This window comes from Marmota flaviventris, chromosome 17 (genome assembly GCF_047511675.1).
Source record: "Marmota flaviventris isolate mMarFla1 chromosome 17, mMarFla1.hap1, whole genome shotgun sequence".
NCBI classification, from domain to species: domain Eukaryota; kingdom Metazoa; phylum Chordata; class Mammalia; order Rodentia; family Sciuridae; genus Marmota; species Marmota flaviventris.
The window spans coordinates 37,609,436-37,636,667 of record NC_092514.1 but is presented as its reverse complement, the minus strand read 5'-3'; the positions used below and the strand labels follow the sequence as shown (position 1 = coordinate 37,636,667).

The following is a 27,232-nucleotide window of genomic DNA, read 5'->3' as shown; positions in this document are numbered from 1 at the left end:
TTTCTTAGGCTGAGTCAGTCTCGATATTTATAAATGAGAAAGGAGGCGGCATATATAAATTGACACAGAATGCTGATTAAATATAGAGAATGTATTTCCACTTGAGTCCTCATCAAAAGACTTATCTGTTACTAAGCAGGATGAAAGGGCTTCCCCTACTCCTTGGCTGGTCATTGGTATCTCATCCAGTGTTATTTCTTCCTGCACCTAATCAGTCAATGCTGGTACAATTCCATTCAACTGACTGCTTCTTAGTAAAGTTACTTATATTACTTCAAATGACACCTTACACTTAGATTTTTTCCCACATGATTTTATACATCATTCAATTTGAAATATTTTCTAATTCACATTGTCATTTTTTTTAACCTAAGATTTTTCTAATTATCTTTTTGCTCTTGATTTCTACCTTAGTCTTACTTTCCCAGGGGACATCCTGTGGGTGACTTCAGTCCTTAGACATTTGTTAGATTTGCTTTATGTTTATGTTTGGTTTGTATTTAAATATAATTTTCATTCAGTATTGCATGCAAACCCATTAGGTTGCATTTGCTAATCATGTTCAACTTTTCTTGATCCTTACTAATTTGTCAGTGTTGAAAGTTTGTTAAAATCCACTTTGATTCTGAATTTGTCTACTTCTCCTTGTTGTACCTTAAGTTTTTTGCTTAAAATATCTGGAGAACATATTAGGTTCATTCAAGCCACTACTGTTATATCTTCTGGTGACTGAGTCCCTTGTCAGTATCTCTATTTCCATATTGCTTTTTGTCTTTAAGTCTACTTTGCATGAATGATACAGCTACACCAGCTTTTCTTTTGGCAAGGGTTTGCATGATATCTATTTCATCCTTTTGCTTTCAGTCTATTTATATCCTCATGTTTCAAATATGTCTTCCATAACTTAGTTTGGGCTTTTTAAAAAATCCTTCCTGAAAATCTTTATCTTTTGAATAAATCTTCTATTTCATTTACTTTTAATGTAATTACCATTTTTTTTTACTCTGCTGCCTCCCCTTACATTTAAATCAGCCATCCCCTTAGAGCTTTTATTTGATCCTTCTATAATTTTTTTTCCTTTTTATTTCTTCTGTTTTACAAATTAACCTCAGTTAAATTTTTACCTCTGTTCCCCTGGCAATCTAGTAAGATGTATATCAACTTATCACAGCCACATTGTTTATGGTAAAAACCATCCCTGTTGGTGATTCCATCAATGCTGGAAGAATGATAAATGTTTGATGGAAATAGTACGCATTGGGCTTGAATGAGCTCAGGGACTCTTGTATTAGGCATGACCTTTGTGGGGACCTTGGAAGTTATATTCACTTTGTTGTTTTAAGAGATCTTGGCTCTTGGTAATTACTTGACTTATTATTATAATATTATTCTTTCATATAATAATCTGATATTATTTTGTACTTTTACTTCCTTTCTGGGCAAAACAAGGCCAATAAAACATTTTTTATTTTGTTTATCCTACTCTCAACTTATATGTTATGTTGGTCATGTATTTTAACATATATATGTATATGTGTGTGTATTTTGGTCATGTATTTTAACATATATATGTATATGTGTGTGTATTTAAATATGTATATTTAAAGCAAATAAGACATTCTTGATATTATAATTACATATTGTCAATATGCCTTTAGCTTTGCTCATTCATCATTTCTTTCTTTCTCTTTCTGTATTGCTCGCCTGGGACCATCTTCTTCTGCCTGAACTTCACCCTGTTATAGTTTAAATCTGATGGTGACCAATTCTTTGTTTTTCTTACCCCAAAAATATTGTTATAAAAGCTTTCCTGCTTGAAGAATGTCTTTGCTGAGTATAAAATTCTAGGTTGACATGTTTTTCAGTACTTCAAAGATTGCATTCCTTTGGATTCCATAGTTTCTTTTGAAAAATCAGCTGTTCAGTCTGTTTATTGCTCTTTAAGATAATCTGGGATTTTTTTTGTCCTCTGCCCCTGCCTGTCCCTGCTTTTCTTTGGTTTTCAATCTGTAGCTTAATTTAAAAAAAAAAAAAAACACAAATAAACAAAAAAAAATTATTTTATTTATTTATACTTGGCTGCAGCCAAGTAAAACTGTTTCCTGCTATCTTTGGTGCCTTGCCTCGTCTGTCCCTATAACAATTATACCACAGCCCCTCCACCAAGGATTGCTCATGTCCTTATCCCCAGAACCTGTGTCCATGTTTTGTTACCCAGTAAAGTGGAATTAAGTTTCCAGAAGTAGTTAAGGCTGCTAAAGCTGTAAGATAAGTTAATTGTGTTGTTTCAAGCAAATAAATTTGTGATAATCTGCTCTGGCAACAATAAGAAACAGCACAGCAGGGCTGACAGAAAGAAAGAAAACAGTATTACTCTTTAGATGTTGGAAACTTTTATTTTGTTCAAAATGCAAATAGATTCATATTTTTCAAATCTCCTCTACGTCTTAAAGTATTTGCTACCCTTGCCACCTCAAGTCCTCCATGGAGTTTAAAACTGCATAATTTAACTACAGAGGACTCTGTGTCTTAATTAAAGTGCATCTGTATGTATGGTGGATAAAGGATTCAGAGAAGAGGAAGGAAATCTGTACTCTTTTATAAGAGGATATATCTGACCTCCTGGATTCATCCAGTGTTACCTTGTTTATTATCCTCAGTGTACCAGGATCTATGCCGAGCACAGTGTTCTGTTTAACAGGAGTTGTGATCTGATGCAGGGTACAAAACTTAATTGGCACAGAAGGAAGGAGTTTTAACTGGGCTCTTTCATAGAATTATTGACACCTTCAGAGGTGTGTGTGTGTGTGTGTGTGTATAACTCCTCTACTTACCCATCTGTTTTTCAAAGCACAAACTAATACAGCAGCAGCAACAGCAACAGTAATCCTAATCATGGCTGACACTTAGGAACTCTTGGTGTGCACTACAGCAGTCATTAATATTTTACATTCCTAGTTCCTTTTGGTCTTTCCACATCTGCTGCTTTTTTCTATTGAACTATTCTTTCATAAATACAAAAAAAATGGTGCTTACATGTCTTAATTATTTGCTGTCTAGTTTATCCCTTTTCTGTCATTTCTGATGAATCTTAAACATAATAATATAAAGACTTTGCTGAGTGCATGGGAACATCCAACCTTGAGTTGAGAAAGGAAGAACAACTCCTTATCCACAAGGATATGCCTGAGAAATCAGAGACATTGAGCTTCAGTTGACACAGCACTGATCCCCAGTTAGGGGATTTTCCTAGTGAAACTTCTCGTTTGCTGATGTGTTTCCTCAGGAACCATATTATGTACGTTGCATCAAACCCAACGACAAGAAATCCCCTCAGATATTCGATGATGAGCGTTGCCGGCACCAAGTGGAATACCTTGGATTGCTGGAAAACGTGAGAGTGCGCCGAGCCGGGTTTGCCTTCCGCCAGACCTACGAGAAGTTCCTCCACAGGTGAGAACAGACCCAGTGGAGAAGTAGAGTCCTGCACACAGCAGCACAGCAGCTAAGGCCTGTTGCTGCACCTAAACAATGAGAATGATAGTATTTCACAGGGCTGTTGTGAGGATTAAGTTAAGTGGGTAAAAAGCCTATATTACTGGCACATAATAGATACTCAATTAATGCTACTTACCATTTCTGGTCATGATCATTATCATAATAGTAGAATATAAAGAAGTTAAGCCTGGGGACACTGAAGTTAGTCGACCTGCTTTGAATCCCGGCTTTACCATTTTCTAGACATGTGACCTTGGGCAACTCCCATAACCTTTCCATGCCTCGGATTCCTCACATTTGAAATGAGGATTATAGTGGTAGCTATTTTGAAGGTTTTCTGATGATAAACAAAGCGCTTAGAATCATACCTGACTTGAAACCACTTCATAAATGTAAAATGTGTTCTTGTTTTAATTGATAATGCCAATGATTGTTGGCAGCTTGGAATCCAAGAATGCTTTCAGTTTCATCTGTTTGTATTTAAATATTTATTGAACATTTTCTACATTCTGGACTACAGGTCCCACAAAAGATGCATAAATTAATACATAAAACATAAACCATAAAAATGCAGAAAATTCTAATACTGTAGATTGGTCAGTCAGAAGTCTCTAAGGAGATAGCAATGATAGAGAAATGCCAGGCATACAAAGACCCGAGAAGAGAAAGTGGGACGGAAGGAGCAGCCAGGGAAAGGCACCAATGCAGTAATGAGTGTGGTGCTTTTGGTACCTGACCTAGTCACTATGGTTGGAGGACGCTGAGGGGCAGGCATGGTGTGAGATGAGATCCGAGGAGACAGACCGAATCATGTGGAACTTTGTAGTCAGACTGAACCATTTAAATTTCGACGAGGTGTGATAGAAAACCATGGGTGAATTTTAAGCATGGAGTGACACAGTCATGGGTGTCTTTGAGGGATCACTGAGGCTACTGTGTGAACAAAAAGCAAGGAGATGCTTAGGGATGCTAGTACAGGAGCATGGGAGAGATGGCTTGAAGATAACACCTCAGCCGGGTGGTATTGTAGATATGAGTGGCGTAGATTAAGGATGTGTTTGGGGGGTAACGATGAGAAGACTTGCTCATGAATGGATTGGTTATGATGAGACAGGTGTAGAGAATAATAAAGGATGACAGTAGATTTGAGTTTGAGCATCTGGGAAAGCATGATATCCTTTGCTGAGATAAAATAGGTCAAAGAAGCTTGAAGAGAGGACATGGAACAGAAGCAAGGAAAGAATCAAGATTATTCTCTTAGCTGTGTTAACTTGGAAATGCCTGCTCCGTGTCTAGGTAGGAACACTGAGTGAGCTGCATACCTAGACTTCTAAAAAGAAGTCAGTCTGCAGATTACATGTAAAGCCCTGGGACTGGGTGGAGAAGAGGAGGAGGAGGAGGTCTGTGACAGTATTTAGATTTGTGGTTTGACACAAAAGAACCAGCAAAGAGTAGGAGCAACCAGCAAGTTAGGAGGAAAACCAGAAGAGGGCGGTGTCCGAGACAAGAGAAGATGGTGTCTCAAGAAGAAATAGCCTCGGATACCACTGTGCAACCAAGTAACAAAAGCAGTTTAACCAGGAGACTTGGTGATGCTGAGGTAAAAAGAGAAAGTGGGTGGAGGCTGATTTGAGCAGGACAGAAAAGGGACATGCAGTGTCAGACACCAAAACAACTCAAAAACTTGGGCTAAGCCTGAGAGTAGAGAAAATGGAAGCATTAGCCAGAAAAGGATGTGAGGTCAGGAGGTCCTAGAAAAGGTCTGTATGCAGGTGGGTATGATTCAGAACCAGGGAAAACCTGTGACGCAGGAAAGAGGGAGATAATTATAGTAAATCCTTGAGACATAAGATGATACCGAATCCTGGACATAAGTTTGTTAGCCTAGGAGAAGGGGCACTTCACCACAGCAAAAAAAGACAGGTGGGGAACACAGACACAGGGACAAGAAGCTCAAAGCTTTGACAAATACAAAAATGCTCCTGTTGGATCCTTTGTGTTTTCTCAGTGAAGTGTGCAGCGACATCATGAGCTGAGAGTGAGGGTTAGGAGAAGTGGCACATAGGAGGCTTAAGGGGAAATGAGACTGTTCGTTTTGGAGAGCTGGAGAGCATAGGTTTGTTTTAACAGGATTGCCATCAGGAAGAGCGGAGTGCCCATTTGAGACTCATGGTTATAAACCTAAGATGAATTTGGTGCCGTGGCACATGCCGGTAATCCCAGCAGCTCAGGAGGCTGAGGCAGGAGGATCGCAAGTTCAAAGCCAGCCTCAGCAACTTAGTAAGACCCTAAGCAACTCAGCAAGACCCTGTCTCAAAATAAAATATTAAAAGGGCTAGGGATATAGCTCAGTGGTTAAGCACCTCTGGGTTCAATCCCCAGTACAATTGATTGATTGATAGATAGATAGATAGATAGATAGATAGATAGATAGATAGATGAGACCAACTAGCCTTGTCAGATTTTCTCCATGAGCATTCTGCAAGAGATTGCACGAAATATTCTTGCTTGAAATGAATAAAAGTTTCTAGCATATTAGTTTGGAAAATTGGAATTCAATTTTACATTAATCGAAAGGTTACACTCAAAACTGACCATTTTTTCCCTGTAGAAATCACACAGATCTTTACAGTTGGTTTTTCTTTTCTATTGAGGCTGTGTAGCAGTGACACCAGGGTATTCAGTTGAGGTCCAGGTTCTTGGCATCCCAGACAAAGAATTGAGCAAGACACGCAGAAGTAACAGGCAGACCATAGATTTGTTGAAAGTGAAAATAACACTTCATGGGGTAGAGTCAAGTAGGCCGAGTGTGGTGGCCCAGGGCCCCTCGTCTGGGCAAGTCTTGTCCTATGTGCTGAGCTGCACCTCACCCTCCTCTCTGCATGGACCTGATTGAAGACCTTGCTCCATTTGTCCCTATTGGTCACTTTATTTTTGCCTACTTTGAATATAGAGCCTGTGGCAGGAGCTATCATGATAATGGAGTTAACACCAACAGGACATGAGGACGCATCCCTCACTCTAGAGGGCACTGCTCTTGTACCTGGCTCTGCCACTTGACATCCCTAAACTCCTACCTCAGTAGCAAAGTTTTCATGCTGTGTTCAAACAGTGTCAAATTATATTATTAGAAAGCTTTCTAGACCGGGCTGGGGCTGGGGCTCAGTGGTAGAGCACTTGCCTCACACATGTGAGGCACTGGGTTTGATCCTCAGCACCACATAAAAATAAATAAACAAAATAAAGATATTGTGTCCATCCACAACTAAAAAATATTTGGGGGGAAAAAAAGAAAGCTTTCCAGTCCATTGTTGTTGCTTAGAAAATTCTAGTAGTTGATCAGACATAGAATTTGTTTTCTGTGTCATCTTCTGCAGAAAATCAGCGGAAGTGAAATATGAGAATGAACAGCACAGGAACAGATAACTCTGGGTTGGGGCTAAACTGAAAGCTATATTACCATGAGGTAAAGGGAAGCATGCAAGCTGTCGAAGTGGACAGTGAGCAAGCTTGATTGAGACGGGATGAGGGATTTTGCAAATACTTGTTACTGCTGACCTTTAATCTCCTTTTGGACTTATTTTACTTTGAAATCAAAAGCTGTTGGTGTGTCTGTTTTTGACATGCAAAACATGGTATAAGGATTAAAATGTTTTCTAATACTCATATAAAACTAGAATGGGGCCATTTTAAAATCCAGCTGGTGTTCCAGGGCTGGGGCCTTCCAGGAAACTGAGGCAGCATGAAGGCCCCCTTCAAGCCCCAATTCTTATGATCAAGTCAGAAAGATTTCAGACATATTGTTCAGAGTAACAGACATGAGTTTATTAAAAAGGATAGGAAAGGGGACACTCTTCAGGGAGAGGTAGGTCCTCTCAGGAAAGAGACAATGTGCCTCTCCTACTCTCCAGTTTTATTGGGGTCCCAGGGAAGTTTCCAGAGAGTCCTGTCCACTTCTTGACTTTTGACTGACAGCAGAATGTCATCAGACCTTCAAGTCCCCATTGCCATGACAACTGTAGGTCACTTTGGCCCATGGTGACTGGTTCTGATTGGAACCTATTCTTAAGATTTTATGGTTGGGGTATTATTCTTATCTCCCTGAGATTTGGGATCTGGTCTGAGGAAGGGTCACAAAAGTCCCCCTCTTGAAGGTAACTTGTGTTCTTCTTATCTGCATTTAGGGCCTACATGTCTCCTGCAGATAACAGGGAGTTTGTGCAGGAATGTAACATACCCTGTGGACTTAAGGAGGCAGGCCTTCAGGGAAATTGCTTTTTAAAAGTGAAAGCACGTGGTCAGCACAGTGGGCCCATTTTATGGAGTCATTCCCTTAACCTCTGTTCCCCTCATTTACATCTGTCTGTCCCCTATCAATGTTTACAGTAGCTACAGCACCAGGAAGTCGCATTAGTGGCCAGGACAGGTAGCCTCCTCCACATTGACAAGGGAGGCAGAACCCAGCCACAGGATACCAGAAAAGAAGAACAGAGAGGCGAGGGGAGACGCGCTGTTCAGACCGTGGCTGGGACTCTCCCTGAACTCAAAGACATCAGCCTCATTAGCAACATTGGATCAAGTAGACAAAGGGCCATATCTTCATGTGAAGGAAATGAAGTTCATGTTTAGAGTCTTCCATGCACAGTTGCCTTTCAAGATTGTGAATAAAATTTTTTAAAAAATTCTTACACACTCAGAAAGTTTATTATTCATAGACCCTCTCTGGAAAATCTTCCAGAGTATGTACTTTAGCAGAAAGAAAGATGAATGGAGAAGGAAAACGTGGAATGCAAAAATGCAGTATAGTACAAATAAATCAGCAATTTTTTTTGTTAAATCTACAAAAGTATTGTGGGGAGGGAGTCTTTAGTAATTACCTTTGACTAAAATTAAATAGGAGTGAGAAATAGAGATAAGTAAAGACTTTTGTCCTATTTACGAAAAGGACATAGATAATGCAGATAATTTATGTGTTGAAATTTTCAAGAGAATTGTAAAAATAGCCGCTCATATTTTAAAATGTTTACTCTGTAAACCAGGCACCCTTTGGTACATTCTACATGTAATAAATCACTGACATTGACACTCACAGGAGGTGAGTATGTTGCCTTCATTGTATGTAGATGAGGAAACTGAGGCACCTAAAGAACAAGTAGCTTGCCACAGGCCAGTAGCATGGGTGCCATGTTTGAACCCCGCAAATGGCTCTGACCCTAGGATCTTCAACAGTTCTTTAGAAATGGGAGTGTCACTCAGTAGGGGTAGTGGAGGCGCAGCACTGGCCTAGCATGCGTAAGGCCCTGGGTTCAATCCTTAGTAACCAAAAAAACAAACAAAATTGCCTCATAATTGAATGTATTTTTCAATTTGAGGAGAAAATGAAAATGGAATGAAGAAAGCTCAGTCTAAAGGAAAGCAGAGTAACAAGAAAGTACACCACTAATCATGATAAACATGTTAAACATGGAACTTACTGTTTTAAAAGACATAAATTTTGCGCAGACAGAAGTCTATACTATACAGCCGATGGTTATTTAAGTTGAGATAAATGCCTCTCTAGAACCATCTAGGGATTGTGCTAGATGAGATGATGGGCTGTGCTTCTGGGAAAGGAGCCTCTTCTTACTCTGCAGACTGGTTCATCTTCTGCTTCATGTAAAGTGCATTTTTTTTAATTGAGAAAGTGTCATTTTATTTTATTGTCATACTGAATGCACCAATTAGCTGTGGAACATGGGATAGGATAGAAGGTGTGTCATACATCAGACTGTTGTTTTCAGTGATGATGAGAAATAAAGTGATATTTTCTACAATCAATTTTTGCTTTAAGATTTGGAAGGTTTTTTGGTAAACGTCCTAGGTTTAAACCTGAATTTTCACTTGTCACTTTCTTTTATTTTCATTGCCTCTATTGAATAAAGAGAGAAGGATTTTAAGCATACTTATAACCTTAAAAACTGCTCAAGTCCTTCAGGGAGGTCAGACAAGTTGTCAGGAAGCAGATGAGTTCAGCTTTTTCATTAGCAAGTTCAGGACGCTGGTTTGCTAGAGAACTGGGGTCAGGGCCTCCGCTGGTGGGAAGGCAGGCAGAGCGCCTAGACCCTGCCACGTGAGCTGAGCAGGGTGGCAGCAGCATTGCTTCCAGCTTCTGTGGTGTGCCCGGGACTGCCGACAAGCACCATCACTACCCCGGCAAGGGCCCAACTTGGATGGACCCTTACTCTATTTTAATAATGAATTCGAGAGGTTTCTGATCTAGTCCTTCTTTTTTTTTTTCACGTGAGGCTATGTGGCATTACCTGTCTTCCTATTAAAACTCTTTCATTTGGTTTGGATTTCTGTGTCTATGTAACAAAGTAAGTAGACTTTTAAACACATTCCTTCATTTTTTCCACAAATACGTTATCACTGCAGGCAACTTGACAGGCAGAAGGCCCAGAGTGGGAAACAGCCTCTGCCTTCATGGAACATTTAACAGAAAATCCCACAAATCCATGTCATCACAAACTGTGATGAGTGTCTGGGGGGAGACAACTCCAAGCGAATTGCCTTGGAGATACTGTTAGGGTGGGGAATGTTGACCTGGAGGATCAAGGAAGAAGAGGAGGAGGAGGACGCCCCGCCCCCTGCAGGGGGCTGGCCAGCCCACCTTCTACACCTGGGGAACTTGTAGAGAGAAAGGCCAGGGGCAGCCACGCCCAGGTCCGAAGGTGTGAGAAGAAGGGAGCAGTAGATAACAAGTGATTTAAGGCTTCCGAGGAAGCCACTGTGGCTGATGCACCCAGGATGGCTTGGAAAGGAAGTGGAAAACCACCGTCAAATCTTTCGTAGGGAGCTCAAAGCTGGCTTGAATTAGATTGCAGCTGTGACAAGAAAGAGAATCATTGGATTTTATATATTTGTTGGAGGAAGAATCAACCAGATTTGATGATAGATTAGAAGTAATGATTTTAAAAAAGGGGATAAAAATGTTCTCAGGATCCCAACTTTAGTACCTGGATGAACTGAGGCAGGAAAGATTGAAGGAGAAGTTTCAAACGCCTTCTGGACCTGTCTAGGCCCTGAGTTCAGGAGTCGGAAGTTTATAATTAAGGGAAAACCCGGGAATGATACATTCACAGATTGAAAAATACATCTTATAATGTACATATTAAAATATTTACATATTTATGTTTTACATTTTACTTATTATTTAAATCCAATGGGCTGGATGAGGCCATGTGGAGAGTGTGCTACTTAGAGGCTGTCCACCACTTAGGGGTCCAGTAGTAGCCAGAATTGCCAGAAAATGAGACTAAGGAGGAATATCCAGAGACCAAAGGAAAGCAAGGAGAGTGTTCTGTGGTGGACACCAAGAAGTCACAGGGAGGTCATAAGCTGGGTAAAGTAACTCTGTCAGATGCTGCTTAGATATCTGTCATCTTAGCTAGAAATGTGAAAAGCCTGTGAGACTTTAAAAAGACTCCTGGAAAAGCACTAAAGGAGACTTGCACAAGTGGGAAGACATGCCTTGCTCTTGGAGGGGACAACTCAGCACCATATATAAATTCAATAAAATGATTATCAAGGGGATTTGGGGTTTTTTGGTTCTCTAAGTTTGTTTATTTGCTGAATACCGGTTTTTTCCTGGAACTATAAAGCCTGATTCTGAAGCTCATATGAAAAATAGGCATGTTAGAATAGCTAGAAAGACCTTTAAAAACAGGGAGAGATTTATACTGTGCTCGTAGCCTCTGTGATTAAAACTGTGTGGTTTTGATGCACAGATGGACAGCCATGAAGCAGATCAGAAAGTCCAGAAATAAACTGAAGCACATATGACCATTTAGTATGTGATAAAGATGGCAAATGAAATCACAGGGGGCGGGGAAGATGGGCTTTAAAATGGTATTGGATTAGCTGGGTGGCTCTTTATCAAAAAATAAAATTTGACTCATCCTCACACTATATGCCAAGATAAGACTCCAAACAGATCAGAGATCTAAACATAAAAGAATGAAAACATGCAAGTACTAGAAGCCAACATCAGTAGATTACTCTATAGCCTGGGTGTGAAGAAAGGCTTTCTCACAATAACTTAAAATTTGATGTGCAATATAAGAAAAAAATTAATTTCACTATGCATATTAAACAACTTTGCATGACAGGCAGAATTCTAAGATGCCTCTGGGTTTCCATGCCCTGTAATACCCTTGAGTATAGGCTGGACCTATTGATGGTGCGATGTCACCTGTGAGTACAAGCTGCAGAAGATCATGACTTCTGCTTGCACAGCTCAGGAAACCAACTGCCACTCAGTGAGCGGCCAGTGTGATAAAAAGCTTAGAGATTTATATGTAAAAATGTAGCTACTTACACATCAATGCATACAACAACATCGCTTAATTTTGTTTTAGTTATAAGAGTCTGTCTTGGGACTTCTTGATTTCCTTCGAAGAGTCATATTGTTTATAAATAGTGTCAGTTTTGTGCCTTCTTCAGTCATTTGCCAGCTTGCTCTTTGGTCTCCCTGTGCTGCTGGTTAGAACTCCAGATAATGCTGCGTAGACCCCATGGTAGAAGCACCCTTGTCTTGCGTCTGTGAAAATATGTTCAAGTTTGCCTACTTTAAAGTGATATTTGCTGTAAATTTTGGGTAAATAGGGGCTGGGGTTGTGGCTCAGCAGTAGAGCACTCACCTAGCATGGGCAAGGCTCTGGGTTCGATCCTCAGCACCATATAAAAAATAATTAAGTAAAATAAAAGTGTTGTGTCCAACTCCAATTTAAAAATAAATATTTTTTAAAAATATTTTATTACATTAAGGAAATCCTTCCTATCCCCAGCTTGGTATGAGTTGTTATCATGAAGGAGTGTTTTATTTTATTGAAGACAAGTTTTTTTAACATCTCTTATCAGGCTAATGAAATTTGCTTTTGTTAAGAATTTGCAAGAAGGCTTTGTTTTGTCTGCTACTAAGCATCTTGAATTTTTTTTGAATAGTTTTTCTGTTAAGATGACCACATGGTTTTTCTCCCTTGCACCCTATATTTTTTCCATCCAGGTACAAGATGATCTCTGAATTCACGTGGCCCAACCATGATCTTCCTTCAGACAAAGAGGCTGTCAAGAAACTGATAGAAAAATGTGGTTTTCAGGATGATGTGGCTTATGGGAAGACCAAAATTTTCATTCGAACACCCCGTACATTGTTTACCTTGGAGGAACTCCGTGCCCAGATGCTCGTACGGATTGTTCTCTTTCTACAAAAGGTAATTTTATATTTTTTAAGTAAGAGTAGTTTTTGCTTTTATTTTTTTTTTAATTTACTAAATGCTTTCTGTAATTCAAGAAATGTGCGTGGATGGAGCCGTTCGCATGTCTGGTCAGATCTTGAAATGTTTGCTGCCTTCACACGTGGAAAACTTATTTGGCTGCCCAAGTTTATCCTTAAAACTCTGAAGACTTTTTGACTTGTGGTATTTAGAGTTGGAGAGAGAGCTAGACCATCTGCTTTTTGTCTTTTGTAGTTAACTATGTTTTTTCATTCAGCTTAGATGCTTAAAGAATTTTTTTATTAGAGCATTATAATTCTACATACTATTTGGGTTCATTCAGACAGAATCATACATGCAAGGGATTTGGTTTCAGTCTCCTTTCTGCCTTCTCCCACCTCCCTCCCCCTTTTTCCCCTTCTTTACTGGTCTTCCTTTCACTCCTTTATTTATTTATTTCTGATTGGTACTTTCTACATATACATAAAGGTGAAATTCCCCTTGGTATGTTTATATATGTATATAACATGATTTTGTTAAATTCATTCCATATTTCTTCCCCTTTCCCTCTTTCCTACCTCCCTCTCCTTCTCCTCCTGCTCACTCCACTGATCATCCCTGTATCTTTATAATATCCTCTCCCCTCCCCCATTGCTCTCTTTCCCTTATTTTGCTCTAGCTTCCATATATGAGACAAAACATCCGACCCTTGATTTTCTGAGTCTGGCTTACTTTACTTAGCATGATTTGCTCCATTTCCATTCATTTACCAGCAAATGCCATTATTTTATACTCCTTTATGGTTGAATAAAACTCCATTGTGTGTATGTTCCACATTTTCTTGATCCATTCATCTGTTGACGGGCATCTGGGTTGATTCCATAATTTGTCTATTATGAATTGTGCTGCCATAAACATTGAAGTGGCTGTATCACTATAGCATGCTGATTTTAGCTCTTAAAGGATTTTTTTTTAATCTTGTAATTCAGAAATTTTGCCAACATGCTTGTGATCACCGCCCTCACCCATCATTACCCCACCACCACCCTTAACCTCACTTTATGAACTTGTACCTATGGTCATTGAGCTGTGCAAGGCCCCCTTCTCATTTTATTCATGCATTCATTCTTTTTATTGTTCCGTGGCCTTTCTTATAGCTTCCATGTGTACTATTTTATTGTAAAAAAATTCTATATATGTGTATTTGTTAATCAGCCTTGTGTTGAGGTAACCAAAATACCTGATAAGAACAACTTAGAAGAGAAAAAGTTTAATTTGGCTCGTAATTTCTAGTTCTCAGTTCAAAGTCAGCCAACTCCATTGCTCGGGGTTTGAGGTGAGTCAGAACATCATGGTGGAAAAGCATGGCAGAGGAAAGCTGCTCAGCTTGTGGATGCTGGGAAGCAGAGAGGAGGAGGCGCTGGGGAGAATCCACATTAGCGCTGGGTTCCTCTTCAGAATGACTACCCATTTACACAACCACCAGCTGCTTCTGAGGGTTCCCGTATGCCCACATCCCTGACCCATGTGATACTTCCCCCTGAATTGCATCAGGTAACTGGTATAATGATGCCTCACTATTTTATTTGGTTTTGCTACTACTAAATTACTACTGAATTGGAGCATTTCCAAAAAATGCTTATTTGCTTCTGGGGATTTCCTGTAAACTGCCCATTTGTATCCTTTGCCCATTTTTCTACTGGAGTTGGCATTTTCTTGTTGATTACCAGGAATTCCTTGAATAGTCTAGATAGTAACCTGTTTTTGCTTTAAACTTTATATGTTCTCCTATCTTGTAGGCATTCAAATGAACTTTATCCATAATATGCTTTGTTGAACAAAATCCTCAAATTTTACATCATCAGACTCTTTTTTTGAACTATATAGTTTTACCTTTTACATTTCAGTCTTTAGTCCATTTAAAATCTACCTATAAATATAATTTCATATAGGGATCCAGTTTTTTTATTTTCCTCTATGTAGTTAGCCAATCTTCTCATCTACTGGACAGCCTGTCCTATTTCATTGTTTTGTTTTTTGAGAGAGTGTGTATATGTCCCACTTTTGTCACTTGTTTATATATTTATATACATATATGAGAAGGGAGAGAGAGAGAGTGTGTGTATTGTGTGTGTCAGAGAGGGCTATTCTGTTCCATTTTTCTATTTGCCCCTCTTGCATTAATGCCATACATTTTGTCATAGTATGCCTTCGTGTATGGTAGGATAAATCCATTGCCTCTACTTTTCTTTATTAAAATGGATTAACCTACACATAGACCTGTATCCTGCAATGGAAATTTTAATATATAAGAAGTTCATTAAATGCAACAATTTTTATTAATTGCATTTTTTATATTGCTTTTGTTCAGTTCTGGTTTTCTTTCTTGAGAATACTCATGAATTTGTAAGTTGGGTCTGTTTTTTGTCTACTACAGTGAATTATTTTCATGCATCTGTCCTCTATCAGGTGCTTACTTGTGATGGTTTTGTTCTTTTCAGATCTGATACTGTTGTTTTTTTCTTTGAACATACCTAAGACGTTGAGTCAAGCTCAGTTTCAGGCCACAAACCCAGGTGATCGTTTCTCTCAGTGTGCTTAAGACAGCTCGGGTTGGTGACTGTCACACACTGTAGCTATTAATAGTATCCCAGGCACTCTCAAAGTGTCCCAGTATGGGTAATGGACCGCGTCGTCACCCTCTGTGGAACTCACTCCCTGTCCATTTGGTGTCTAGTAGGTTCTTCTTCCCAAACATACAGTGGCAGTTTTTCCACCTCTTTCACAGTGGTCAGTGTGCCACAAACTTTTGTCTGTTACATCTCTGCTGGCCAAGGACAGGGTCTGCCACTCCCCTTCCACCTCACAGCCCATCTCAGACTTGAAAAAATACACTTGGGCTCTGCCTCTGCCTCTCTCACCCCCCCTCTGATAGCCCTTGACTTCTAGAAATGCAGCATGCCGTTACACATCCCTGCCTCTGCTTTCTTTCTAGTGAGAAGTTGCACTCTAGCTAGGAAAGAAAGATTCGAGAGGAGAAGGGACAGTTGCTTCATAAACCATTAGCCATGCAGTGGAGGGAAGCTGTCCCATCTTCTGTGATACATAGGTCTCATGTTTCTCATTCATAAGGCAGTGGAGTAGGGAGGGAATAATGTCTCCCTCCCTGGTCTCAGACCATTCTAGAACTTGATATAGGCAATCTACTGATTATGTCCACAAGCCATAAAAATCATGGGAATTCCTCCCAGTTTCTAGAAATAGATTCTCTGTCACCTAACCTGTCATGCCATGTGTGTTTTTTCCTCCTTCTGTATCCTCACAGGACTTGAGTAGGAAGTTAAGAGAGGGAGGCAGCATCAGGAACTACTGAGGGGTTTTGTTTTTTGTTTTGGTGGTTTTTTATGTGTTTTATTTGCTTGTGGTACAGAGGATTGAACCTAGGGGCACTCTACCACTGAATTACATCCCCAACTCCCACCCCTTTTTGTTTTTCCTTTGACAGGGTCTTGCTAAGTTGCAAGTTGCAAGATTACAAGGTTAACCTTGACCTTGCAATCTTCCTGCCTCAGTTGCTGGAATTATGGGTGTGCACCACCACACTTAGCGGGAGCTGCTGTTTTAAACAAGAATCTCCAACAACTGATTTTTATTTCCTTCTTAAATAAAAATGGCTTTATTTTTTCTGATTATATAAATAGTGTATGCATATTGTAAAATCAAATTCAGGGCTAGGGATGTGACTTAGTGGTAGAACTTTTACCTGGTATGGACCAGGCCCTGATTTCCATCCCTATCCCCTCAAACACACAAATCCAAACCATACAAAAAATAAAAAATAAATAAAGGAAGAGGTGAAAGATCACCTAAAATCCCACATAATGAAATATGTCTTATCTTAATATAGCGGTGACCACTTCCCCCATCCACTGCCCCTCCCAGTGCTGGGGATTGAACCTAGCATGCTGGGCAAGTGCTCTGCTATTTAACTATATATACCCCAGCCCCACCATCCTTTTTGATACCTTTCTGGGCATATTTATAAGCACACATATTGAAAAAAATGCGATCACAGTTCCTATGATGATTTTCTTATGATCATCATTCTCTTTTCCTACAATATTCTGTTATTCTCTTTTTTCCTGCACATTTTCTTCCTCTGCCCACCTCTCTTCCCCCATGCTGTGTCAAGGGTCCTCAGAACCACCCCCAGTTTCAGTGATTCACTAGAAGGACTCACAACCCAGCACAGAGTTGTACTGATGAGTAAAGTTCATTGTAGCCAAGGATCCAAAGCAAAATCAGCAAAGGGAAAGGACACCTAGTGGGAAGTCCAGAGGAAACCAGGAGCTAGCTTCTAAGCGTTCCCTCCCATGGAGCTACAGAAGCAATTCCTCCAGTAGTGAGTAGGGCCTGCACAAGCCAGGTGGTCGGTCTCCAGGGGAGCCCATTAGAGAGTGCTCAGTGTTTTCTATTGGGGGCTGGTAATGTAGGTACCTCTTCCTAGCCCCCACCCAAATTCCAGACTCCCAGAAGGAAGTCGGGCATTGAGCACCAACTGAATTGTTTATACAAGCAGTTTAAGCCCAGGGTCACTCTTATTATGTCCATGTAGGCAGCTGTTTGCCAGCATCTCCCAGACACCAGCTGCTCAGCAGGCCTCTAAGAATGACTGCCTCAGACCTGCAACTTTCACTCCTTTCTGGGCACCCCACAGGGTTCCCATAGACCTCCTGTCCACACAGCCCTCCAGCCAGGGGCCCTCATTTCTATGCCCTGGATTCCCAGAGGTGTCCTTGTGGAGTTGAAGGGTGTGAGTGTGTGTTTAATCATAATGATTCACATATTTCTACCCACAATGTAAACAAACGCTCTTTTCCCTAAATTTCCGATGACAGTGGCTTTTACCAAGCATTTGAAGTTTTTCCATTCTGATCAGTGACAAATGGTATCTTATTTCTACTTTTTTATTTCCATGGCCACTAGTGAGGGTGTGCTTTGGGCCTTTCAGATTCCTTCTCCTGTTGTCGATTTATTCATATCTGTGGCCCATTTTTCTCTTGGGTTGTCTGTCTTTTTCCTATAAATTTTGGGAGCTCTCTGTATATATGTGTATTAATTTTGTGTGTTACAATTAGTTCGTTAAAGTGATTTGTCATTTGGCTATTCATGGTATACTCTTCTATGTGAAGTTTTTCACTGTAAATATAATGAAAAATGTCTTATCTTTCCAAGTATAGCTTTTGGATTTCTACAAAAAAAAAAAACATGAATCTGTAATTTATTTTTGTACATGGTGTGATATAGGGACTCAACTTTATTTTTTTCTAGGTGAATAACAAGCTGTTTCAATATCGTTCATTTAAAAATTCCTCTTTTCTCCAATAACTTGAAATTTCACCTTTGTCCAATGTTAATTTTGCATATGTATGTGATCTATTCCAGGACTCACTGTTGTATTCAACAGTGTGTTCCTATGCCAGTATCAACAGTGGGTTCCTATGCCAGTATCACACCATGTTTAGTATAGTACATAATAGATTTTAATCTCTGGGAACCTAGCTCACAGCATATTTGCATACATTTTCTGCACCTTATTGGAGATTTAATGGCAGGTTGTAAGAGGCAGAATCAAAAATGTTGACTAAAACCAGAACCTCCAAAATTGGTTTCTGTTAAACAGATAAACTGCATAGTCACAAAGAAAGGTTGCAGAAGAGATACAAACTGTTATTTTTCAATTCATAAAAACAAGTATAGTTCTCCACTGTTGTTTAAACCATTACCTACTCGTTATCAAGAATTGTAGGTAATCTGTTGAGTGCATCTTGTTTCCTTTTATTTACTTGATTAGGGCTGATGTTGTAGGAAGTTTGTGAAATTACTGGAAATATCATTTTTTAATTTTAACTTATTTATTTGTTCTAATCAGTTACACATGACAGCAGACTGCTCTTTAATTCATTACACACAAAGGCAGCACAATTTTTGACTTCTCTGATTGTACCCAAAGTAGAGTCATGCCATTCATGCAATCATACATGTACCTAGGGTAATGATGTCCATTCTCATTTTGGAAATATCATTTTTTACAAATCTAGACTTCAAAGACTTTTATTGGTTTTGTAAATCTAAAAGTGATGACAATATAAGTTCATGTAAAAATGAGAAATATAATTTTTATTTTAAATATAATTTTATTTTATATTAAACATAAATTTAAATCATTATCATGTCACTGTTGTGTAGTATTTGGGTTGTGTCTGCTCTCCTGGTGCTGTAGGCATTTCCAATGCTTCACTCTAACATGTCTCATTACAGCGCACATCTGTTTACTTAGACCAGTGCCTGGTGCATACTTGGAACGCGGTAAATGTTAGCTCTTCTTACTTCAGCCAGTACTGCTGTTACTATTAGGCATTTGTACATATCCTTGATTATTTTTTTGGAATAAATTTTCAGAAATGAAATTGTTGTTTTAAAATATGGGTATTTTTAAGATATTTTTATATCTACTTTCAAATGGACCCCAGAAAGATTGTACCAATCTACATTCCCATCAACTAATGCATGAAAGAGCTGTCTCACTGAAGCACTCTCATTCTGAATGACCTAAAAACCTGTATGTTTTACCTGAATATTGAAAAATGAATTCTGTGAAAAGCCCCAGTCATAGTATACTCATCTATGCAACATTGAATTTTTAAAAATCTATGTTTTGTAGTCTTCAATATGTGATACAGGAAGGGCCTTGGCCTCTCATCTACACCATTATAAGGAATAATTACATTCTCAGAGATATAATCAAAACTGTGTGGTCCAAAATGGTCAAAGTACATGACATGATGACCAGTTAAGATCTCTATAGTCAATTATAAATGCTCTTCAACAAAGGGCTATGTCTTAGTCAGCTTTCCATCACCAAAATGAAATATCTGAGATAATCTACTCAGAAGAAAAAAATCATTTTGACTCAGAGCTTTGGAAGTTCCAGTCCATGAACAATTGACCCCATTATTTGGGGCTTGTAGCAAGAAAACACATCATGGCAGAACCTTGTGGTGCAACAAAACCCCTGAGCTTGTTAGCCAGGAAAAGAGAAAGGAGGCCAAGGTCCTACAGTTCCCTTCAAGGGCACCTTTCCAATGATAAAGGACCTGCCACTAGGCCCAGCCTTTCAAAGGCTCCACCATCTCCCCATAATGCCATAAAGCCTTTAACGTGGGCTTTGGGGGATACTCAGCATTCAAACTGTAGCAGGCTAACTACCCCCCAGGTAAAAAGAGTTCACCTATTTGTCTTATAGGTAGTCAAGAAACACTCTTCCAGCCTATCAACCTATCCAAATTTGTGTTAATGGTCACACAAAAAATAAACTTTCTCAGTAGTTTTCCATCTCCCTTTGAGAATTTATCCTTAGTAACTAACCTTATATGACAGTTTTGATCTTTTCCTATGATTCCTTAGAATGAGAATGTTCTCAGAATGAGAATTCTAAGAATTCTCTTAAGAATTCTAAGAATTTAAGACCCTTCCTGTGTCATTCTAAGAATTCTCTGAAGGAATTTTTTTTGATAATTTCCCTATTCCATTCTTCTTCCAAGACAACAAAATATTTTAGAATAATTGGATACAATATCAGAGAATCGTGACTCTTGGTGATGTATTTGGTGCAGTATTTTCATTAAAAATCAGTTCATCGTTAACTAGTAGTTAAAAGTTCAAATTACAGTCTTCTTTTGGGATTTCCTCAACAATGCAAAAAAATGCATTCTATTGTTTGAGAATATAATACAAGGAGATAAAAGAAATAAAAAAGCCAGAAAGGCCCAAGTTGGAGAAGGGAAAAAAAAAAATACTGAAACAACAAAATTAACTTGGATGGATTTATGTCACCACACACTGAGTAACAGTCATCATTCACTTCAACTCAGCTCTGGGTTTACTCCTGAACCAACTGTATGCTTGACTCCTCACTGAACACCTCCTTGCTTAAAGCTGCGGTTTCAAAAACTTTAATTTCTTCAGTTCTCCAGAGTGGTACCACTTGGAAATGACAGAACCTTTGAAAGGCTGGGCCTATTGGGAGGGCCTTGGAGGAAATGTGGGATCCTGGGCTCTTCTTCTTTCTCTCTCCCTGGCTGACAGGGTGAATAGTTTTGCTCTATCAAGAGATCCCACCACAATGTGCTTTCTTGCAACAGGCCCAAAATAATAGGATCAATTGTTCATGAACCACAACCTCCATAACTATGAGCCAAAATAAACCATTTTTTATAAATGGATTATCTCAAATATTTCATTCCAGTGAAGGAAAGCTAATGCGTAGCCCTTTCTTTAAAGAGCATCTATAATTGGTTATAAAAATCTTAATTGGTCACCATTTTATGTGTTTGGACCAGTTCAGATCACACAGCTTTGATTCTAACTCTGGGGATAGAATTAGTCCTTCCAATGTGTCATGATATAGATGAGAGGTCAAGACCCTTCCTGTGTCATATACTGAAGTCTTCTAAACATATAAATTCTTTATTAAAATAGTATAGTATTGAAAGTCTTTACATTTTTTTCTTCTAAGCAAATTGTGGGTGCCCTAGAATAACAAGTATAACACACGAATTCCGTAGCAGCAAGATCTGCCAATCCTTTTGAAATTTTAATCATGTGACCCCTGTCCTGCCCCACACCCCATGGTATGAGTTTTCTGGTTTTTATTTCAGTCCTAAACATGGCTTGCAGCTTGTAGCACCCATGACATGACGAACTGTGAGGTCCACAGTCAAGTTTAAATCTAAAGTAAGCTGGCAGTCTTTTACTGTAGTTATATGAAACTACATACATGACTTTATAGGAAATAACAGAAACCCCTTTTTATAAAGGTTCAGACACTTTGGTCACCTAGGGTCAGTTGTTGCTCTGAATTTTATTTTTGCTTGTCAAATGACCTCTCCTGATTAGAAGAGGGTCACGGTTTGACGACGAGGTCATAGCAGAGTTGATGCAATTGCAAAAGCAGGATAGGGTGAAGAGAGCCAGAAGTGGAAAAGAATCTAAGTCTGTGGAAAAACAGGAAAGGGAAAAGGATATGAAAGGGAAAAGGCTGAGAAAGGAGAAAAAGAGCCTCCAGTTAGTGGAATAAGATAATTCAAATGTGTGCTAAAATTATACATGATTACTTCTGACTACGTGGAGTTGAACATGGAATTGTAAAAGGGATGCATGTAATTGGCACTCCACTAGCAAAGTAATATTGTGAAAATAGTATGCAAAATGGGATGCCTGATTTTATCAATCTACCATGCGTGTATGATGTGTACACATGTAATATGCACACTATGTGTGTGTCTCTGTACCGTGTATGATAGTAGTTAAGGAAGTAACAGAAGTATCCAATGTTCTTTTCAAGATGGTCCATGGGAAAGTTTCTCTCTATTCCTCTGTTGGGATCAGCTGTAATTCTCCTTTGCCTCTATCCTCAAATTGCCAGTCAGGGACAGGCTGCTGCACAGCCTCCTTGTGAAACTTTCTTGAATGCTGATATCAGACAGTCTTGAAATGTTCCTGCGATTAATGGGAATGGTGGCTTATGCTTCCACAGGATGTGGCTGAGATAGATACACTTGAACACGTTAGGTGGTATCCACCTATCCCAGATGTTTGAGAATACTTTCAAATTCGAGAATAGATATTGAATCGCATTTAAGCAGATATCAAGATACTCAGGTGATTTTTTTTTCTTTAGTTACCAATACAGAGAATACTACTAATCCAATAGCAATACCATGTCTGCCTCAATAAGATAGCATGCTACTTTTCCTTTTATTCTTATTGATAGTCTAAATAGCACTGGAGTTGATCTGCTCAGGTTGAACTCCCTTGGGTCACCATGTGGAAGGGGCCTTGTTGGAGCATACCTTTTCTCTTGTTCTTCTTGATGTGTTTTTGTTTTGTGTCTGTCATAGGATCTGTATTGGTAATTTATATTTTTCTAGAATGTCATACAGGTTCTCAAACTGAACTGAATGACACCAAAAAAAAAGGTGTTCTCTTAAGCTTCTTCTCCTTCCCTTTGTGTCTGTGATGATTTCACCTATGCTCACTCTTTTTTTTCTTTGTCAATTGTAGCTAATGGTGCATTTATTATTTTTTTCTCAGCACACCAGTTCTCCATTTTGCTTTCATGTTTATTTTTCTTTTAATCTTCATCAATTCCTTTTTAACATAAGGAGCAGAAATAAGGAAGAGATTATCTTTCTCTAATTTCTTTCACATTTACAAATAATGGAGTGATTTTGTTCTGAGATCTGCTTTTGCTGAATCTAGAACATTACATTATCATATAGTTTATGTTTAGGTTTCCTCTTTTCTCAAAATGTGTTTAAAATTTTAAAAAATCATTTTCAGATATATGTTCAGTTGTACTTTCTAGTTTTATTTTTTTTTTTAGTTTTGTTACTTTATGATCACGTTATGCTTTATGGTATACTTTCTAGAATTTATTAAGGTTCCTTTGAGACTTGGTATATAATCATTTTTGTGAAATAGAAGATTATAGATTTTCTTCATGTAGAAGATAATGTATTTTCTTCATTGAATATTTTTATTATGAAAATTGAATATTCATATAAGTAGAAAGAAAATAATATCATCCATGAATACTCATGTTCCCATCACCCAGATTCAAAGATTAACAACATTTTGCCATTCTTATGCATGTTGTGTACGTTTTGGTTAGTTTTTAAAAAGTTTACCCCTCACACATTAGATACAGCACTAATATCTAGGGCATCTAAAGAACTTAAAAAACTAAGCACCAAAAAACAAATAACTCAATCAATAAATAGGCCAAGGACATGAATAGACTGTATCCTCAGTCAATCCTCAGACTGTATCCTCAATCAATCAACAAATATATTTAAAAAAATGTTCATCATCTCTAGTAATTAGAGAAATGCAAATCAAAACTACTCTATCATCTCACTCCAGTCAGAATGGCAGCTATTAAAAACACAAACAACAATAAGTGTTGATGAGGATGTGGGGAAAAAGGTATATTCATACATTGCCAGTAGGACAGCAGATTGGTGCAGCCAATATGGAAAGCAGTATGGACATTCCTTGGAAAACTGGGAATGGAACCACCATTTGACCCACTCCTTGGTCTGTACCCAAAGGACTTAAAAACAGCATACTACAGGGACACAGCCACATCAATGTTTCTAGCAGCACAATTCACAATAGCTAAATTGTGAACCAACCTAGATGCCCTTCAGTAGATGAATAGATTAAGAAAAATGTGGCATATATACAACAATGGAATATTACTCAGCAACAAAGGAGAATAAAATCATGGCATTTGCAGGTAAATGGATAGTGTTTGAGAAGATAATGCTAAGTGAAGTCAGCCAATCCCAAAAAAACAAATGCTGAATGTTTTCTCTGATATAAGGAGGCTGATTCGTAGTGGGGTAGGGAAGGGGAGCATGGAAGGAATAGACGAACTCTAGATAGGGCAGAGGGGTAGGAGGGGAACAGAAAGGGCAGGAGGTTAGCAAAGATGGTGGAATGTGATGGACATCATTATAAGTACAGGTATGAAGACACGAATTGGTGTGAACATACTTTATATACAACCAGAGGTATGAAAAATTGTGGTGTATATGTGTAATAAGAATTGTAATGCATTCCATTGCCATTTATTTTTTTAAAAGTCAATTAAAATTTTTTTAAAAAAATTAAAAATAATTTAAAACAAAGGAAATCCCAGGTATTTTATCATTTCACTCTTGAATGTCAATATAATTTCTACAGATAGATATTTCTAAAAGATACCAACATAGTCCTATTAAAAAAGACTTTATACCATCATCATGCTTTATAAAATTCCTTATGATCATTTAATACATAGCCTATTGGTTGTTCCTAGTTGACTAGGAGTCGTGTCTTCACAGATGGCCAGGGAGAGCTACAGCTCCATTGAAAAAGGAACACACTGGTCTTCCTCACAGTACAATGTCCACACCAGGGCAGGCTCTCAGTTGGATTGGGGTTTTGTTCAAATGTATTTCGGAAACTTGATATTAATTAATAATATTATTAACCATGATTGTCTTTGGCACATCCTTTTATTCTTTAAAATTGTGTGTTTTAAAGGTGGCTCATGTATCACAAAGCCGTGGTTGCTTTACTTTAATTAACAATTCACATTATTTGTATGTCCTTATTATTTATTTTTTAAATTTGCACATTCCTTCTTTTTTCTTTTTTTTAAACATTTATTTATTTTTTAATTGTAGTTGCACACAACAACTTTATTATATGTGGTGCTGAGGATTGAACCCAGGGTCTCACACATGCTAAGCGAGTGCTCTACCACTGAGCCACAACTCCAGCCCCCGCTTTTTTTAACATTTTCTTTTATTTGTAGTTGGACACAATACATTTATTTTATTTATTTATTTCTATGTGGTGCTGAGGATGGAACCCAGCGCCTCGCACGTACTAGGTGAGCACTGTACCACTGAGCCCCAGCCCCAGCCCCTGCACATTACATTCTTATTGCTGTACTGTATTATAGCCCCACTCACAAGATGGCGCTCATGAGGGAGCTCAGTAGAAATCAAAGTAATAAATTCTGAAACTGAGAATAATAACTTAATTGTTAAGTAGTCTGAAGGTTAATACATAGACATTAATTTTGTAAACTAGCCAAAAGTGTGAGTAGAATCATTATCTAAATATAGTTTTTATTGGTTTTGTAATTCATTGGCTCCTATTCCCAAATGTATTGTTTATTGTGAAATTTCATCTAATAGAGCTATGAAGCTTTCACACCATTTTCAAATATAGCACAGCGACTTCTTTGTGAAATCAGTCAACTTTTTTATTTTGTACACTAAAAACAGAATAATTATTTCTCATGTAAAATTACTTTTGCTCTCAAACTAAAAAATAAAAAACCTAAAGTGAGAGCTAGTATTCACTGAGTGAAAAGACTCATTCTGGTTACTTTATGATATTAACTAAGTCAACAAGAACCTTAGGTGCTGGTGTATATTATTATTTCCATATAATAGATAAGGGAGCTAAGGCCCCGGGCAGTTAAGTAATGAGACGGAGGTCACATGCAGATGTTGCAGAGCTGGGGTCTGAACCTGGCAGTCCTCCCCCACACACCCCTGGCCACCAAGCCACCGTGCAGCACCTAGGAAGCATTCCTTAAAGGAGGGACAGGTATGACTCACACTCTGGCAGAAAAGTTTGGGAAACCAGCCACAAAGGTGATAACAGCATCATGCTCAGAGAGAATGCAGGCTGAGATTTGGCAAATTCCTTCATTGAACGGCCATGGTGGACATCTAATGATGTCTGAGTCTGTTAATGTCAAACAAGCAGAGAAGGAGATAATTTTCATACAATTGAAAGAAAACACTGATGTTCAAAGCATGAATCAGCTCTGGACATGTGTACAGCAATGAAAAGCGGTCAGCCATGCTCAGCTTCTTACTAAGAATGAGTGCTCCTGGAGAAGAGATTTCCTTTTGCTTTGCTAGAAGTGATTTTCAAGCCAGGAGCAGGTTAGGTAAGTTGGATGCCACCTGACAAAGCACAAGCTGAATTACAGGAAGAGGAGTTGCCGAAGTACCAGTTCGTTCCAGCTGAGTGCTGAAAGAAAGAAAAGTGTACCTCTGATCAGGTGGTGGCCATTGTCTATATCTTTTCAGTAACTGTGAGAAGGAGCAGGCAGCAGGTGTGTCCTTTACAACATTGCAATATGTGGCCACACTAGAGAAAGTGCTCACATGTATTTTATTTTTTTCAGTCCTAGGGATTGAACCTAGGGGCATCTACTACTGAGCCACACATCCCTAACCCTTTTTATTTATTTTTGAGATAGGGTCTTGCCAAGTTGCTGAGGCTGGCCTTGATCTTGCTATCTTCCTGCCTCAGTCTCCTGAGTAGCTGGGATTACAACCTGTGTGCCAGCACATCCAGCCTCATATGCATTTTTAAATGAGTAATGAACATGGATTTATTTGTTATTACTGAATGAGGACCCTGAAATGAACAAGGTCAGGTTCTACCCAGAAGAAGCCAACGATCCAATTAGGAAGGAGATGTGTTAGGTCTCAAACCAGCAAAATGGAGTAATTGTGATGCTCTAAGATAGGAGTCACTGCTTTGTGGGCTTCTAACTGAGCTGGGAAGAGAAAACTTTCTAGAAAAAGAAGTGCCAAAAACTTCACCAGAATCTGAACTCTGTTAGTCACGATGTACTTGAAAATACATTTACAGGGAGGGCCAGGTGCAATGAATGGCACATGCCTGTAATCCCAGCTACTCAGGAGGCTGAGGCAGAAGGATTACAACTTCAGGGCAAGCCTGGGCAACTTAGCAAGACCCTATCTCAAAAAGTAAAAAGAACTGGAGATGGAGCTCAGCTGTAAAGAACCCCTGGGTTCAATCCCTAGTACTGTAAA

General features: G+C 38.8%; 1 protein-coding gene across 1 annotated transcript in view; it reads left to right on the top strand.

Moving 5' to 3' along the window:
* Positions 1-27,232, top strand: part of Myo1d (myosin ID) — a 310,288-nt gene that overhangs the window by 122,569 nt on the left and 160,487 nt on the right. Inside the window, exons 15-16 of the mRNA XM_027924185.2 lie at positions 3,287-3,453; positions 12,542-12,749. Of these exons, the coding sequence (XP_027779986.2) occupies positions 3,287-3,453; positions 12,542-12,749 (375 nt within the window). The remainder of the gene's footprint in view (positions 1-3,286; positions 3,454-12,541; positions 12,750-27,232) is intronic.